This window comes from Pimephales promelas, chromosome 7 (genome assembly GCF_988280905.1).
Source record: "Pimephales promelas chromosome 7, fPimPro1.hap1.1, whole genome shotgun sequence".
Classification (NCBI taxonomy): Eukaryota; Metazoa; Chordata; class Actinopteri; order Cypriniformes; family Leuciscidae; genus Pimephales; species Pimephales promelas.
In genome coordinates, this window is record NC_142775.1 from 32,318,171 (window position 1) to 32,336,980 (window position 18,810).

Here is an 18,810-nt window from a genome sequence, read left to right on the forward strand (position 1 = left end):
GAGTTTTACCGATGGGCAGGACTTACCAGCTCTATAAGGCACATACAATAATCATGGTCCGATTACTTTAAAGCCATAAACAAAATTGCTAATCTTGGTCCCAAGAGATTAAATGCATTCTCTACATCTAAAGAGTTATTTTGAGCACAAGTAATTCCACTGTCGCCGTGTCAGAGAGGTCATGTCTGCTCTCAGTATCTCTGGGCTCATAACATGTCGTTAATTAATGGTAATCTGTGTAGCCGACAGATAAGTAGAGTCATCAGAAAGCTCTGGTTTGGCTCTTAGCCAGATAACACAACTCACCTGGGCTGGCTGCAGCCTTCTCCTTCTTCTTTTCTGTAAGAGACAAAGATAAACGTGAGTGGAGTGATGTCTCACAATCTGCACGTAGTTATGACTGAATCTTCCCTTGGTTATCAGCTGAGCAACTACATGCATCAAATATAGATAAGAGGTTACAACGTCACCTCATAGCATGTGGTAATTTAACAATATACGTGGTCAGAATACCATGATAACAAACTTAGACCTGGATTTGACCGTAATGTTCAATGTCCAATGATCCAACACTCAATGGTACAGAGCTGGAACATTGATGGGTACATTAGTAAGAACAAGAGCAAATGTCCTGTCCTGAAGTCAGATAAACTGATCCCAATGGATCTTGCCAAAGTGAATCAATACATTATATACCTATCTCTTATTTTATCCTGTTATCAGTCATACATTTTGGATGAAGCTTATCTATTCTTATTATAAGCAGGATCCCAGCGTTCCCATGATTCCTTTCCTGGAATCATAACAATATCCCAAACAACTTTTAATGAGACTTTTTTTTTTTATCAAGTCTTACTATGTAATAAACACAGACTGTTCAAAAGATTATATGATGAACAGATTGATTTAGGCTTTTATTTGATCGAACCTCATTGGTTTTTGCAGAAGGTCAAACGCGCTGCGTAACAAGAGACTGAACATCATTGGTTCTCACACATCAAGTGAACACGCTTGATCCTCCGTTTACCACAACTGATGTGTGAGTTGATGAATGTTTAATTGAATAAAAGCCAAAAAAAACAATATGTTCATCGCATAAAGCAATCAAGTCTCTAATCCGCTCAATTGGATTAGTTTTACAATCTCTTTATGAACCCTTTGAAACATCAAAATGGTAGTTGCGTAGCCGTCGATGGAGTTCCCTGTGTATTTTTATCCTCACTTCTGTTTGATCAGTTTTTCGTGTCTTCTTTAGTTGCTTGTGTTTGCTCCCTATGATCATTGTGTATTTTCTTGTGGATATTCTGAACAAAAATCTGTTTTCTTTGAGTTCAAGTGTGACAGTCGTCACTTTTTATTTTTGGGAAAAACCGAAACAAAAAACCCCCCACCAAAATTATGTTTGTTCAAGTTTGTTCATTGATCGTGAATTTTGTACCAAGGGGCAAATTTACTAAAAATCAGCATTAGAGCGCAATTCCAAAAAAGTACCGATGCATGTGCTCTTTTCACTACGTGTCTTTAGTAAATCCCGACAGTAGTTTTTCTAACACCAAAAGAGGGTTTGCAAGGGTTTGTGCAGTTTTATAGTAAAATCTTAGTTAAGAACAAACTGCTAGATCCTTGCAAAACCACAGGGAATGTAATTTCCGGTCAATTTCACCCTTCACTTTGTTCCTAATCAGCCTATATGCCTGTGGTTCATTCCTACTTTCCTGCATGTTGGTTGTGTCCACACACCTTTGCAGTGTCCTTCATGGGCCACTTGGATCTTGAGTCCAGTAAGACAGGCGTCACGGTGCAGTTCGCAGTGGTTACGGTACGTTTTACCATTACTGCCACACACTGAGCGCTTATGAGCTTTGCATTGCTGCAGGAGACAACAACATACTGTTAAAAAACACAACAATTTAAACCATCACAACTGCCTATGTCTCAAGCTAGAAAAACAAATGAAAAAAGCAAAGGCACAATAGTGTGAATGTCTTTCAATTTTCTCTTTTGGAATTTTCAATACCTGGAAAAGTCACAGAAGGTTTCTAGTTTTACTCAGATCATCAGCTAGAAATTGCTTTTCTGCAATCTCTATAAAATGTTTAAAAATCCTCATCCAGTCATCCAAATAAATATAAAGGTCAAGGAAATTCATTGGTCAAACCCCTGGATATTTCTTATAGAAGGTTTTCTTACCTCAATGCACAGACAGCTGGGGTCTCCTTTCTCGTTCACGGCACACTCTCTTCCAGCGCCACAGAACACATTCGCACACACCTTTGATTTGCTCTGAGCCTCCTGCCGACAAACACCGAAATAAACAACATTAATAAAACAGACACACAGCTGCAAAACTCAGATTAGGTACTGCCTTTACAAAAAATAACTTTATTCTCTTTAAGTCTGCTATCAGTATACTTCTTTTAAACTCAAAATAAGAAAGTATACTTTGAGTCGATTTTTTTTGTATTTTTCAGAAATATAATTTATGTCCTTTTCGGAAACATACTTAAAATTGCACAATATGCAAAATTGCACATGTCCTCAATATTTTGATCGAGATATACTTAAAAGTATAATTTAGTATTCAATGTATACTTGGCTGTAGTTTTGTTCCTTGTTTAGATTGAACAGCATTTTAAGTCTTTAAACTTACATTGTTTGAAAATTTAGATGCAAAAATGCTATCAATGCAGTTAAAAAAAACAGATATGTTCCTTATTCTGAGTATGCAAATTTACAGTTAGTTCAAGTATACAAATTAATACATAAATCATAGTATATTTAGTGCAAAAATAATATATAAATAGTAAACTATAAGTATGGTTAACTTCACTTAAAGAAATCTTACAAGTATAGGCCTACTTGTAGTATAAAACTACTAAACTAGTAGTTTACTGAGAGTACAAATTTCACAAACAAAGTGTTACAATGATTTGACTATTAAGCTATACCTGTAAGTTCACTTGTAGTATAGTTGCAATACAAGTTAAAAAAAATAGTTTGAAATTAGTTGTGTACTCAAAGTTTACTACTGTTACACTTAAACGTATACTACACTAAAAAGTGGGCCAATTTGGTCCCAAGTAGCAGCCTATTGAGTACACTTACAAGTATACTTCAAGTACATTGATATGAGTATTCTTAGTACATAACATATACTTAAAAAGTATACTTGAACTTTACTTTAGTATATTTAAAATGAACTTAAACTTGTTTTTTGTAAGAGTGTTGTAAGTAAGTTTTTGCACATTCAGACTCTCACCACCAGAGGGCGGCTGAAAAAGCATTTGCTGCAAAAGCACTACTTCGTATTTTTAAATGTCGGATTCTGGAATTATTCAGTTGACATTTAAACCATTTAGCATGCATAACGCTCACGTCTCACAAACGACTGTTTGTGAAGGTTGTTTTGTGGTTTGACATCTCTATTCGAATAGCTCATGAAACCAGAGCAGACTAAAAACTCTTGAAACAGAAACTAGCGTGGGCTCCCGGACCACAAATTCACTTTTACCACAAACATAGACAAACACACTTGCTCTTTCTCTCTCTCACACACACACACAGTGTTTCCTCTAGGGACAGAAGATTGATAACTACTTCTTAAAATGACCGGACTCTCTCCACTTAAAACACTCGGGAAAGCCTCCTGCCACCAGTTTCCCTGACAACTAGCGGTTCTCCTTGAAAACTAGGACACCCTCTTTATAACATGTGTCCCACAAGGTACAGATGCATTAAAATTATAACTGCGGTCGAGTCCGGTGTAGACATGCAGGGTGTTAGTAAGCATGAATCAATCGCTCTGATTGCCATTTTAGGCCTACTCTTGATAAAGTTTTATCCATTTATAACACTTTCACATACCTTTAAATAAATAAATACATACACTTTAATGATAATAGACTACTTTTGAAATAAAACCAAGTATATTTGTATAGAGACTTATTGACTTATTCATGTTTCACGTGTATGTGCTCCATGTTGACTGTATTATTTCCATTCATGGATGAACTATCCCTTTAAGTATCATGTAAATCACAATGGCCTATATAAAATAAAAGTATCTGGTAAATTATATTTTTATTTTTATTTTAATTTCTTATTAAATACAAATGTGAACATAAAAATCATATACAATTTGTACAAATATAAAATAGAAAATAATTATGATATTTAACATGCCAACAGATTAACAGATGGAGGGGATTATTTCTCTTTCAAATAGATTTTGTTCTTTTGAAATTTCTATTAATAAAATAATCCTGAAAAATGTATCAGTTTCAACAAATATATTAAGCAACTTTTTCCCCTCATTTATAACAATATTAGTGTTTTCACTGTATTTCTGATCAAGTACATGCATTAAAAAATCTTGCTGACCCCATACTTTTGAATGATATAAGCAGGGTTAAAATTACATTTTTAACCCTGATTTTAGGGTTAAATCATCATTATCCACAATACATTGAATACAAAGACCTCAAGGTCAATCAAAAGTGATCTACTCTCTTCTACCAGCAGATGGAGCAATGATATCAGGTTTGTAGGCCGTTCACATGGAACGTGTTTTTTCGTTTAAAACTATGGACAAAGCACAATGAAATGGTTTCGGCATGTTTCTAAAACGTTTAACTCAACACTCCTAAAAACGCAGCAATAGCCTACTCAAGAACACGTCCAGTGGGATAAAGTTCAAGTGTGTGTTTAAAAATAGACACTAAATTCATTTTGATTAGTTTTTACACAGCGCTCTTTTTAACTTTCACTTAACTTTCTCAGATTTATGTGTAAGGTCAGTGAATGTGCCTCACATTTGAAAAATTCAGACCAAATCCCCTTTTTTAATCTTTCTTTTTTTTTCTTTCTTTGTGTTCCTCTAATATCCCCCTGCTATCCAGGACCCCAGACTCCACTCCACAGCAAAGTCATGTGAACAGAGAGCTAGCCAATCACGTGCTGCCAAGTTGAGCCTGGAGTAACGATTTAGGAGTTTCCTGAAATACCCCTCCTGCTTTCCCAAGCCTACATAGAGTGTGTGTGTGTGTTGTTCAAGAAGGGTGTCGTCACATCTGAAATCTTGCCTGTTCTTTGCTTTCCTATGAACCATGATTGCTGGTTCCACCCTGGACTTACTACACACTTACAAGCACACACAAACACACACATACACCCAGACGGATAGACCCTTCCCCCCTTCCAGCTCATTCGTGAGTCATACAATGTAAGCAAACTTTCCAAGGAGAGATTTTCTATCCCGAGGCCTGCATTCTTAGAGGAATTTATTAACAACAATCATTTCTATTCACCATCTGCTCCGATTGAGGTTATCAGAGGACATGCCGACACAACGTTGTCATATTAAAAGTTTATGAGAGAGTTTTGTCCTGACAATAGAGGAAGATACAACTGTGGACCTGCGGTAACAGAGGTACATTAGAGGAGAGGAACAAAACCTCATGCATAAATGAATCTCTTTCTCTACAGGGAAGCTATACTGACATTTAAACGAATGAACATTGTAACGTACTTTAGCTAAATCAAATCAAAAAGCATGTTTCCATGACAACCAGGCAGGAGGGCTTGAAGAGAACTTACTGTAGGACAGAGTAAATGAGAGATGGGCCACAAGATGTCTGAAGCTGAACTATGACCTCCAAGATTTAATTGCACACATGATGCTTTCAGACACTTAAACAAGAATCATGACACGATTGATCTTACAACTCTCTCTCTCTCTCTCAAAGCTGTTTCCTTTATTGGCCATATTAATTGCTGTTAACTGAGCCTAATTACATTTTAGTCTTGTTTTGCATACAGTAAAAATATCTCAAATAAATGTACCTAAAAAGAATCGGGGTTTTCAGAGAATATACTAACGATTAAAACGTTTTGTCAGTGAGATTTTTTTTTTACATTTTAATAAATGTAGGCACTTTAATCAGTTTTAATCAACTGTTTTCAGCATTGATAATAGGAATGTTTTGTGAGCAGGTAAAATGTGTCAAATTTAAAACAGTTATTTTAAAATATAATAATATTTCACAATATTAGTTTTACTGTGACAAACTTTTTATCAAAAACATATTCCAAAAAAAAAAATCCTACCAACCCCCAAATCTATGAAAGGTAGTATATCTTGAACTGTTTATTGTTCTTTCCAAATTGGCAAATGGCTACTTCTTGTTTTCTTGAAGTCACTACATTTTATTAGATGTATGCTAATAAATATTTTTTTACCGATTAACAAAAAAAAAAAAATCTTCACAAATTTAAATTTTTTGGGGGGCAGAAACAAACTTAATATATCTAAAACAATCTCCCTAATGTTCCAAAATAAATGTAGTTAAGTTTAGGTATTTTTACAGGAAAACAAAGAATGACAAAATTACCAACTAAAAAGTAGCTGCAGTTTGTTTTTCTTTTTCTTTTTTGCAGTCTAAATTCAATCAGCCTCAAGTGTCAAGAGTTGTGGGTGAAATGGTCACAGACTACTAGATCAGTCTTTCCCTCCAAGCACATCTAAACAGTGTTGCTGTTATTTACCCAGAGGTCTGTTCTGGCAGGCCGAGTGGCCGGTGGGATTGCCAAGGAGAGGGATATTCAGAGAAGACAGAGAGCAAACATTCCTGGTGCAGATGAGTCGAGGAATGTGGGGTTTTGTCTGGCTCTGGAATCATGACCACAAAGAAATGTGACCTTCCTTTCAACTGTATCCCCATACGCTATAGCTAACTCATGCACTATTACAGTCCAATATCAAAAAAGAGGTCATAATGCTGATGTATTGGGAGCTAAAAATGCAAACCAGTTCACATTAAGTACATCCGCAGCTAAATTAAAATAATATGAAATCAATCTCCTTGATAATGACACTAATTACTCTCTCTGCCCTTCTGACTCAATAGTTTTAACATTGGTAGAGACATTTCATCTACCTGTACACGAGTATGTATGCATGTGTGTATGCTGGACCCTTCAAATGCAACACACACACGCTACACAAATCCTAAAATAATATTACATCACCCTGACCACTATACATTCTCAACTCAGGTTGGTCAGTGGCTGCTAACCAAAGGCTTTCGGTGGTATAATTTAAGTTTAAGTAGTGAAAAAAATGTCATGTGGGTTTCAAAGCAACTGGAATCAGTTCCCATTTAATTGCAGTATATACAACTGTACAAGGAGGCAGTCGTTGTATTGATAACTGTACATGATGCTTTACATTTAGTTGAACTCTGCTCAACTATTCCTCATTGTAAAGCGTCTGTGCTGCTAATGTCAACGGAAAACGCAAACTCTCATGATTGACGGTATATTTGAACATCTATATGTATGTGAAATGTGGGCGACATGAGCTGAACAGCTGAAATCTGTGAAAGTGTGGAGAAGACAGTCACATAGAAAAGTGGAATAAGCAGGAAAGAGGGGGAAAACAGTATCTTGGGAGGAAAGAGAGCGCCAATTAAATGACAATGCCTGCGAGGAAGAGTCTTCAGCTTCACACTTCACCCTTATAATGTCCACATATAAAAAATAGAATACTTCTCATATGAACATATTTCAATATCTGTCCAAATTTAATTGGATTTTTTTTGTTCTACACAAGCTAAATCATTTAAACTCTAAATTAATTTTGAATAGGGTTCCAGAAGTAGAAATCCAACTAAAAAAATCCAAAGAGATTTTTTTTTTTTTGTGGCAAAAATGTGAAACCCTTTGAAAACATCCCAAGCTCTGAGGTTGAGAAGTGATTGTATATGCCTCTGTAGAAGCAGCAACTCTACTTCATTTTTAATAGCCACATTCCTGATCAAGTACTACACTACCCAAATTCTTGAAGCAAAATCCACCAATCAAGAAGTCAATGTTACCATGGAAACAGGAATAATGGCCACAGCCGTGAGTTATTGCAGGCTATAGTGGAGCTAGATATACCTACATTAAAGACAACTCACCCAAAAATATAAATCTGTCATCATTCACTCACCCTCATGCCACTCCACACTGACAGCTGAGGTTTCTTTCCGACGTGAAACACAAAAAGAAAAAAAATTCGGAAGAATATTACAGTGACCATAGTCTGTCAAGCTCCAACAATTACCCAAAATTTCCATTTCTGTCAGGACCACTATCATCAAATACGAATGACAATTAGCATACAGTTTGGATTGGCGGTATGGTTCTGTTCTGGGCGAGAACTCCCTGTCTAGCATGGATAAGAGCAGCAATAACCCCCCTTAGGGTAAACAGAACAGAACCAACAAGAATGTATTGCAGATATCATTAATGGCAATATTTTAATTTACAACATAATTTGAGAATTTATTCTGATTCAAGGGGAATCTGAATGCCAAATGCTGATTGGGGCGAGAGGAGCTGGGGATGGAGGAGGAGGGTAATTAGCTCAGGAGAAATGCAACAGCTGCTGATAATACTAAAGGAGCTTGTATATGTACTGTATACAGTGATAGGCGTTGTATTCCTATAGGTAGACATGGATCAGCTGAGAGTCAGCTGATGCGAGCTTGACTAACTTGACTTGCCAGAACTGACACTAGGCTTGATAAAAATATCATACAATTGGTCCAACTTGAGTATTGTATTTTTGAGTATTGTATTGTATTTTTTCTGGTTTAAAGTTGCAATTGAATTTCTTCCATACTGTGATGAGTAGTTTGGGAATTTTGGAACTATATCTATCAGTTGTTGATTGGACGGAGGCAGACATGAAAGTGCGCTTGCAGACGATTGAAAGAAAGATGCGGTATAGATTGAAAAAGTCTGATATTTTGATTAAACATTTAATAAAGCCAAATTATGCACATATTTGATCTACTAGAAAATGTTTTCATGGTTGAATGTTTAGAAAAAAACATTATGCATTGTTGCAGCTCCTCATTTCCCAGTCTGTAAGTACAGTGGGTGCTTTTCTTATTTGTGTATCTTCGTTTCCTTTTCTTATGTCTTAGCTCCACCCTCCATTAGGATACACCTGTGAATCCTCCTCACTCATGACTCCACATGTAGCTTCCTCACTCCTAATTCTTTGCCTTCTCGCGGTCCAATTAGGGAATTGAGATGTCCTTCAAGATGGCTGAGTTAGACCGGTTTCTGGGTCATGGGCTAGAGAACGGAGGAGCAAGGAAACGAACAACCATCAATTTTGCTATTGATAAGCACCTATAGTAATGCTCCGTTTAGTTCCTATTTATATTAAGCCCCTCCTTCAAGTGCAATGTGCTCTGATTGGTTGACTGGACCAGTGTGTTGGGATTGGCCTACCGATTCAAGCGTGTTTTGGAAATGTCATACAAGGTGTATCCGCGAGTTGTTCAACAAACAATTTGCGTGTATCCCTTGGGTGGGAATTAGTCAAATGAGGAATATTGTGACATGTATATTCCCAGAAGAAAACTATAATTGAGTTGTTTCAGGGAGTTCAGAAACAGTGTGCACTGATATAAAGAAAAGCTCCCTTTGAGGTTTGTGATTTGTAACTCTGCAGGCAATTTTAATGCTCAAACAGCAACATTATACTCAAGAATTTAAAAATTGTAAAAAATCATAATAGGTCCTCTTTAAAAAATTAATCATGCCTGAATAAATCATTCAGAATGAGATCCATAACATGCATTTCGATAACAGCTGATTTTTCATTTACTCAAATTTGCATTGGTTTAGTTGGTTCATAGAATGCTGAAATATTTAACGGACACGTGAAGAAAATGAACAGGAAAAATGCTTCCATAACCAAGGCAGCTGTCCTTGTCTAGTCCACTGAGATATGTTTGTCACATCTCTGTCATCTGTTCTCATTTGTTCCTGGACCTTGTGTAAGAACAGTGCACTGCACCTCAAAACACCTCTCTTTAACAATAGTCGACGAAGATAGACAGTCTGACATTTTCTCTTACAACAAAAGCAGAATCAAACTGAAAGAGTCTCACAAGGTTTCAATCTTTAGTTTAATTTATTCTTTCCTTTTACTCCTTATCTACCTGTTTTCTTCTCTTTCTTTATCACACCTTGTGCCTATTGAATTTCATAAATTAGACTTCCAAGAACAGAGCATTGTGCAGTGCTGACTACATGTGTATAGAGGGTGAATGCCAGACTCTCAGCAGAGAATAAAAGAAATTGCAGAATGAATAGGGTGAGAAAATGACAACAGGAGAAGGAATACTAGTTCCAGGGTGAATTACTGGACGCATGCTGAGAAGAGTGATTGAGGGACGACTGAACTCAGGGCTGCAGGTAGACTGACTTCAGGATGGAAGGAGGAAAATATAGATGTCAGCTTTTTATTTTTCCCCTTGATATTGTCCCCCATCATAGAGTCTGTCCTCCATGCTGAATCTCTATCTACACACACTCACACACATAAAAAGCACATTTAAGGACTCTCTCACTGCACAAACTGATTTAAAGAGTGAAACTATGGCTTTATAATGAAGACCATCATCATGCAGAGAGGATCATTACCTCCTCGTCTCTCCACAAAAATGACTAAACATCACACTTCCCTTTACACTGTGCCCACACATCTTTTTCAATACATCTAAAAATCTTTTTCAATAAACATTTATATAAAAAAAATTAAAATCGAAAAAATTATTTACATTTTGATAATATTTGACACAATTACTGTTTTTATTGTACTTTTGATCAAATAAATGCAGCCTTGCTGAGCAGAAGAGTCAACTTACCATTAGCAGGTTTTTGTTTTTTCTGTTTTACATTGTGAGCCATACGTGACATTTAAATTGCATCTAATAGTGCCGAAGTGATGACGTCACTCTGTAGGACAACTCGGAAGCTAACGGCGCATAGCTTCCCTCGATTGAAAAGCTATGCATTTTCCCCATAGACTTTTTTTTAAAAACACAAGCAGACACAATAAAGTTTAAAAAAAACACAAGGTTATAACTGTGTGTTCTATGTCATAGATCAAAATGTGAAAATATTTAGAGGCTTTGTTCACCACAGACCTTATTTCAGGCGATATAGCAAAAACCCATTCAAAAATCCCATAGACTTTAGAGCGAGGGAACTGGTAGTGCTAAAATGCTAACTCACTTCCGTGTTTTGGCCTACAGAGTGACGTCGTAACTTCGGCACTATATTGACTTTTCGCAGGGAGCTTGATTGACAGGTGATCTGACCAATCATACTTCACCATCCGCCATTTTGTCCGACAAAGTAGTCAGGAGAGTTAGCAGATTAACATGGGATGATTTGAACTTGAAAAACGGAGTGTACTGACGCCTTTCTGCGGTTAAAACAACATTCCTTCTTATGTTCATTCTTGTTTATTTGATGCTATAAATGAACTAGAAGGAAGAGATGATCAGATCACAAGCAGCTTTAACTGATGCTATTTGAAAGTTGATACTTTGTTTGATATGTTTAATAATCAAAAGTAACCGAAAAGTAACCTGGTCTGTACTGTCTGTCAGGGTGTTGTCCGCCCGCAATGAATTTTTCACTGCATGAGAACATGGTGTGTGTGTGTGAGAGAGAGCAGCGTAGCTTTTCGAAAATAGCGACAGTAACTAAGGGGGGTGGGTCTTTGCGAACGGTCAATTCTGGTATGTGTTCAGGATGATGTGATGACATCTAACATGTAACTAGTAGGGTTGGGTATCGTTTGAATTTGAACGATTCTGATTCCGATTCCGATTCCTTGTTTCGATTCCGGTTCCTAACGATTCTCGATTCCGATTCTTTTAAGAGGCAGGGTCAAAAAAGTTTAGCTAACCTTGCTAACCAACGGTCTTTCTGAAGGAAATACTCCTTCTGTCACAAATACTTGTCCCAAATTTTGCATTTTGCCGAGATTTCGTTAATTTTTAGAAAAGTGAAGCCACACTTTGGACCACCGACGTAAGCTACTCATGTTCGACTCGCGCGGTTATGCCAACACTTCCGGTAGACGCTTCTTCGTTGGTGTTGTCCAGCGGTTTCTTCTTCCGCTCGGCGGACTGTGAATATCGAAGCTAGGAATTGAAATTTTAACTTTTGAACGATTCCGGGAAAAAAGAAAAGTTAGTCCCGGTTCCAATCGATACTCGATTCTCGATACCCAACCCTAGTAACTAGCTGTAATATTACTCAGTTATCAATTAAACCATTAGGTTTTCAGTGACCGCTTATAGACAGCTATAGCAAATAATGCAGTACTTTTAATAATTAATATTTCACTTGTGAATCTAACATTATATTTTACATTTCAATGTACATATAAACTGTAGCCTGTGGTGCTTTGCTAAATTAACATAACTGACATAAGCGCAAACATTAAAGCAGCACACACCATGTGTGAGTCATTTCACTCGTGAAAATGTCCTTGTAAGTTGAATCTTTAATTACTTAAAAAGCTGCATACTAATCATACGGCTGCAACAGCAAACATGACTGATGTTTACAGATGAATTAACTGGAACCGGGAAATATACTCTCCAGACTGCATTAAAAATAGGTGCATTTCAACAGAAGACCTACATCAGAGAACAAAAACATCCTCATACACATTTAGTCAACAGCCTCAATGATGCCACTTATCTAGCAGCTTTTACTGTCTTTGCTTATAAAAAGCAAAGCAGTTTGAAACAACACAAAAGGCAAGTGGTTGTCGGTTTTCCTTTCAGCACAACAGTAAGACACTGGAGAACTGAGTTGGAGTACCGAAGGGGGAGAACAGAACGGTCAGAAAACAAAGAGCTATAGCAGATACTACTGGTAAAACATGATGGCTGTACTGGACAAGAAAGAATGAGAGTGCAGGAAGATGATTACAGTAAATACTGTGTGAAGAGAATTACAGATGATTTACAGATAAAGAGTTCTTTATTCACTGTCAGAAAAAAAGGTACAAAAGCTGTCACTGGGGCGGAACCTTTTCAAAAAGGTACACTTTTGTACCTAAAGGGTGCATATTGGTACCATAATTGTACAAATATGCACCCTTTAGGTACAAAAGTGTACCTTTTGAAAAGGTACCGCCCCAGTGACAGCTTTCGTACCTTTTTTTCTGAGAGTGTTGGCATCGATGGATCTATGAAGAACCTTTAACATCCATGGAAACTTTCCAATGCGCAAAGGTTATTTATAGTGTAAAATTGTTTTTTTAGATACTAAAATGTTCTTCACACTAAGAAAAATAATAGTTATTTTAAGATCTAAGATCTCACCAAAAGGTTTCCCAAATTCTTCTGATGCCGGGTTCTGACATTCGGCGTATGATTTGTAAGCAACAATGGGCGTCGCCGATTCAAGAATCAATCGTTTCATCTTGTATATTGCGTGTCATAGTGGACGACAACCAGCGTCCTGCGTCCTCACAATGTCCTGACGGAAAGACTAGCATGTTTCACTTTTTTTCCGGTCCTCCATGACGGGTTCCGTCACATCTGTGACGTTGACCAATAGGAACACAGAAGCTCTTTCGTAAACAGATTTTAAACATGGCAAAACGAAAGAGAAATTGTATTGGTGCTGTGGAATTATGCAATGGAGGACAAGTTTGTGGAGCTATGAATCAATACTTCTGCCTTTATGATGTTTCCTTGTGGGACAAAGATAAATGCTGACGAACGATATAGCGAAGGCACTGTAACCTGTTGAGTACTGGAATTAGCATTAAGCTAGTAGCCTACAACTATTGTTTGTTACACTCTTGTGAAGTTAGTCGCAAGTCCCGCCTCCATAATGACATCGCGTTAAAGACTGTTAGCAATGATTGGTCGGGAAGCAACAAGTAGTATGACACGTTTCTTGTCCATGACAACAATTTTGGAGTCAAAATCACATAATCTGACACAGTGACTACCGTAACAAACAAAAATATTTTGTAGTCTTAACCCAGCAAACAAATTTAGGTTCTGAGAACGTTAGTTTTTGGTTCCCAGAATGTTCCTAGAACTTTCCCTTAAGGTTAAGGGAACGTTCCCGGAACATTCTCCTTACGTTATAAAAATGGAACCTAAAAATAACCTACATGGAACGTTCCTATAATGTTCTTGTTTGGTTCCAAAAAAAAAAAACCTCATGGGACCATTCGGGAACGTTAAGGGAACGCTCTGTGTTTGCAGGGAATCCAGCATAGGGGATCACTTCACTGTGAAAACCCCCTTTTGGAACCAGTTAGCAAGACTTGAAGGAGCAATTGCATTTTATTTTGTTCTAATAATGTGCTGAAGAGAGAATATAAAATCAGTGACACCACAACAATAAACTGTCATGGAAAAAGACTTCTCTGAAATTCAAATAACAGCATCAGAGTCGCTTCATCAATGATGTGTAAGAGTTTGTAATCAGAATTTCTGTCAATCCAGAAGTAAAATGACAGATTATTTGACAGAAATGAGTCAGAAAACTGAACACAGCTCATGAATATCCATTAAAGCAATGTCTAGTTTACTTGCTTTAAATGAAACTCTGAATGTCTTTCAAAGATTTTATGCCAGCCACATGTGAATTCAAGATACTGAGCCAAGATAAAAAGGAAACCCAGGAAACCATTTCCAGAGTCTACTCATTGCCCCTGGTCGTTTAGCTAAAGGGTTCATTGTTTTCGTTGTATACTGATAGGTTGTGCTGATTAGAAAAGAGCTGTTTTCTCATAATAAAGTCAGCAGCTGTGTGAGCTTGATTAGACTCACAGATGGATGGAACCCAAAACCCCAGTCAAAATGGGGAGGAAACCCCAAAGGAGTCTGTTTGTTTGTTTTTGAACAATATTTCTGAGTCGATTCTCCCAGAGTGAATGTCACCAGCCAGCGAAAACCTCCATTGATCTCCCTCCAGGAGCATCTATTTCTCCATAACTCAAGCATAAATGTCACTCTGCGAGGAGACAGCAACACGCTGACTTCAGCTGTTCTGAATGCTGCTGGGCGTAACTGTAAATGTGTGAAAGAAGAGGATGTACAGATGACATCAGGGGGAAAATCATTGCAATGATCGTAAAAACTGAGAATTTACAAGAGTGGTACACACTGATGTGATCTATGTATTACGAGGCAGCATTAAATTTAACTACAACAGATGTTCGCTAGTCATTAAGGTATTTCATAGAAGTCAAATGCAAATGTTTTTATTTTTTGGGGTATTCATGCAATATATGGGTGTTCATACAATCAATCAATCAATCCATCCATCCATCTAATATCAAAAACAATATCATGAATATCATGGTTTTTTTTGGAGGTTATTCCATTTGACACCTGAAAACCTGAACTAACCTTGCCATGTCATAAAAAAAATCTCAATTAGTGACCTTGATACACAGTTTTAAGGACCAACTGTGTTCTTCTCTGTGATATAATTTGATGTTTTATGGATTTATTGACAACAACAAAATGGCTTCGGTTGTCAATAACCAAAATGGTTGGTTATGCCATTTTTTTCTTAAAAATTAAACATTTCAGCGCCACTAAAAGATCATTTTAATTCAGAAATGGAAAACTCATTATAAAAGAGCTGTATCCAAGCCATAGTCTGTATGAATTAGGTTTTTAATGCATTTTTGAACAACTTAATCAAAAACAGTGACATGCTATTGACCCTATGTATTTGACAACCCCAAGAGTCAGAGAATATAATTAAAATTTCTAGCTGAAGGCTAATTTTGTAAACATCATTAACTCTGTCCCCAGGACGCTAGATGACATATATTTGCATAAAGCACATTTATCTTACAATGCAAACAACCAGAGAGGATCATACATCAGCTCCAGAATTAGATGCACACACTGAAAATACCTTTCACAGGCACACAATGCTTGTTTTAGAGGCTTGCATGGTGAATAGATGTTATCGACCACACAAACTGCTGTGGGAATGTGCCTCCACAATGACTAATCCCACTCATGATAGCTAATGTGTCATTATACTCAATCAGGAGATCATGTTTTAAACCAATTGTGCCTGCAAGTCAACATAATACAATACTTTACCTTTGCTCTGTATGGTAGATAAATGGTTGCATATGGTAGGCTGGGAATTTGAACAGAGATTTTTTCCTCATAATAATGCAAGTGTAGCAATCTTTCTCAAGATAAAACCAAGCTTTGACTTTATGACCTGCCTGCCCCCACACAGACACACTAAACCCATGCATACAGTCCTGGTGCTGCTCACACAAAGAGAGGAGCATGCTGGGAGACCGCGAACTGGAAATGAGCAGGGATGAGAGGATGTGTGGAAAAAGATAGCAACAGAGCTTAAGAGAGAGCACAAACCACATCAAGGCCTCCGTCTAGCATCACTGTTAGCTGGTTACGTTAGATGAAAGGCATGTCAAACAGCATCTATATAACTTTGGCAATCTATAGCAAAACCATGTATGAGCAAGAATTCAAGGCACTCAAATGCACAGCTGTGCACTATACTATCACATGGGCATGATATCATGTTGTCTAGCCAAAAGAAGAAAAACTTATATATAATAATATTTTATTATGTCTGCTTTTACCTGAAATGACAAGACTTAATGTGGGGGTTACGAAATATGATTTTGCACGAAAAAATGGTTCCACATTAAGGGAATACTGAATTACTGGGATGAATACGTGAGAAATTTATTTTTTCAAATAAACATTTGATCACAAATGTGTTTTAAAGTTAAAATCATAAAGAAATGTATCTAAATTTTTCACATTTTCTACACTTTAAACAACGCTGGGTGGGTTGTTTTAACCCAAATTTGGGTAAAATATGAACAAACCCAAATGTTGGGTTAAAAATGTCATTTCAAATTTTAACCCAACTTCAACTTTCACTTTTTAACTATATATTTTTTTTTATAATTGCATTTTTAACCCAACATTTGGGTTTGTCCATTTTTGACCCAAATTTGGGTTGAAACAAACCAGCATTTTTAGAGTGTATAAACATTTTAATGCAGTGAAAGTATTATTTTTAATATCTTATTTATCTCATTTTTATAATATAGAATTCCTCATTGCAAAATAAACAGGTTCAAACAAAATTGTGTGCAGGTATCTACAGTATTAGATTGATGAATCTGGATCAGTTTCTGGCCACAATTTACTATATATATTTTTGTATACATGTCATGTTTAGGGCTCCACATCCAAATGTAGCTTTATCAAGTAATAAATCCGAAATTCATGATGATGGAAGGATGTTTAATGCATATTAGAGTAGTTACAGAATAATACAAGACAAATGAAGGCCCATTTTATTTTGTCCTTTTAAATGGAAATTTGAATGCTAAAAAAAAATCAGTTTGGTTTGCCCTAAAGCCTTGAGCATTCTGGGTATGTATTTAATGTTTGAAGTTTAAAAGATGATGTCAGAGCTAATGAGCACACGTCCTCTCTAAAGTATACAATGGTATGATGTCCTTTTCTTAAGCTTTTCTCTTCCCTCATTAATTTGTCTTTTATTTTTCCCTCCACTTTTCTTTTCTATCGACATTCTTGCCAAACTCAGTCTGAATATCCCACAGACAACAGCATTAGTTACTTCCAGACAATAGAAATGCTTTCTTAAGTGAGAGCAGTGAGGACAGAGAGGAATTCCTCTCTGCTAAATTCTCCCATGGGTCTCTCCATGGAGTCTGTCCTGTTTCAAACATCTCAGTTATATGGGTCAGAGAAGCTTTCACAAATATGCACATGAAACTTCCAGTGCACTACAACAGCTCCCAAACACACTGCATGCTTTCTGTTATGAATTTTAGTTATTATTTTAATAAATATATAAAAAAAACTCATGTTAGCTCATGTTGTTTATAGTCTCCCAATATATCCATCGGAGAAAAAGGGAATGCCGTCCCATCTGTTTATTCTTGCTCATTTTTCTCCTTTATTGGAATGGAATGTCAGTGATGTCAGTCTATTCTAATGCATCACATTCCAGGTTCTATGGAGCTCTCAGTTGAAGGCAGCGCTGCATGAGGCCTCAGGAGTGTGCTCTCAATGACACACACACACAAAGGAACAGAGTGTGTGAATGTGAGAGAGCTCTTAAAAGTTCCAAAGAGCCACACAGATTCATCTGTAGCAGTGGGATAGAGACTAGATGAACTGCAAATGTGTTTTTGTGGGGGGGTGTAATAGCATTCTTTTTCCCAGTTCAATTCAGAGACTAGCTAGACTTGGCTAAAAGGCTAAGCTGAGAAAAATGGATCAAAACAAGGGTGAAGAAGCAGCAGAAACACGCACATGGAAAAAAACGTGATCTGTTATCATCAATGCTAACGCCCGTTTCACACATACTCCGTGTGCAGTGCGTATGCGGTGCGTACGGTACAGGAGCAGCACGTGCTAATAGTGCTTTCACATATGCTGTTGTAGTGAGTAACTGATCAGAAATTATGCAGCAACTTTTATTAAAATAAAAGTTTTGAGAGCATTTCGATTCTCTTTGTACACTTTCACAAACTTGAATGGACATATGCACGTTTAAACACAATTTAAACAACCTAGGCCTTTAATTCCATGCATTACTTCTATATATATATTATATATAATGGCTAAAGTGACACAATTTTAATGTCCATTCAGCAGTTTCCAAATCTGGTTGGCAATAGGATGGTGAATGGATGCCAGCACACTGGCAGCATGGGACAATCTTTCCCCTATTTATTTCCTATATTCCAGCCGCTATAATTACATTCTCTTTCTTTTTCACTCTTCCACTTCCTTTCAAGTGGTATACCATCTCTTGCTGCACCTCACTGAATCAATCCATTTTATTCCTCTCTGGTCTCTAGCCTTTTGTCTCATTTTGGCTGTCACTCAGGATTACAGCTAGTCTTCAGCTTTTGGTAGATCCCGC

The 18,810-nt window shown here is 36.9% G+C and overlaps 1 protein-coding gene across 1 annotated transcript in view; it reads right to left on the minus strand.

Moving 5' to 3' along the window:
- The window catches only part of fstl1b (follistatin like 1b), a 37,914-nt gene that overhangs the window by 10,969 nt on the left and 8,135 nt on the right, over positions 1–18,810 (minus strand). Inside the window, exons 3-5 of the mRNA XM_039683216.2 lie at positions 2,191–2,292; positions 1,741–1,870; positions 307–339 (exon numbers count right to left, since the gene is read on the minus strand). Of these exons, the coding sequence (XP_039539150.1) occupies positions 307–339; positions 1,741–1,870; positions 2,191–2,292 (265 nt within the window). The remainder of the gene's footprint in view (positions 1–306; positions 340–1,740; positions 1,871–2,190; positions 2,293–18,810) is intronic.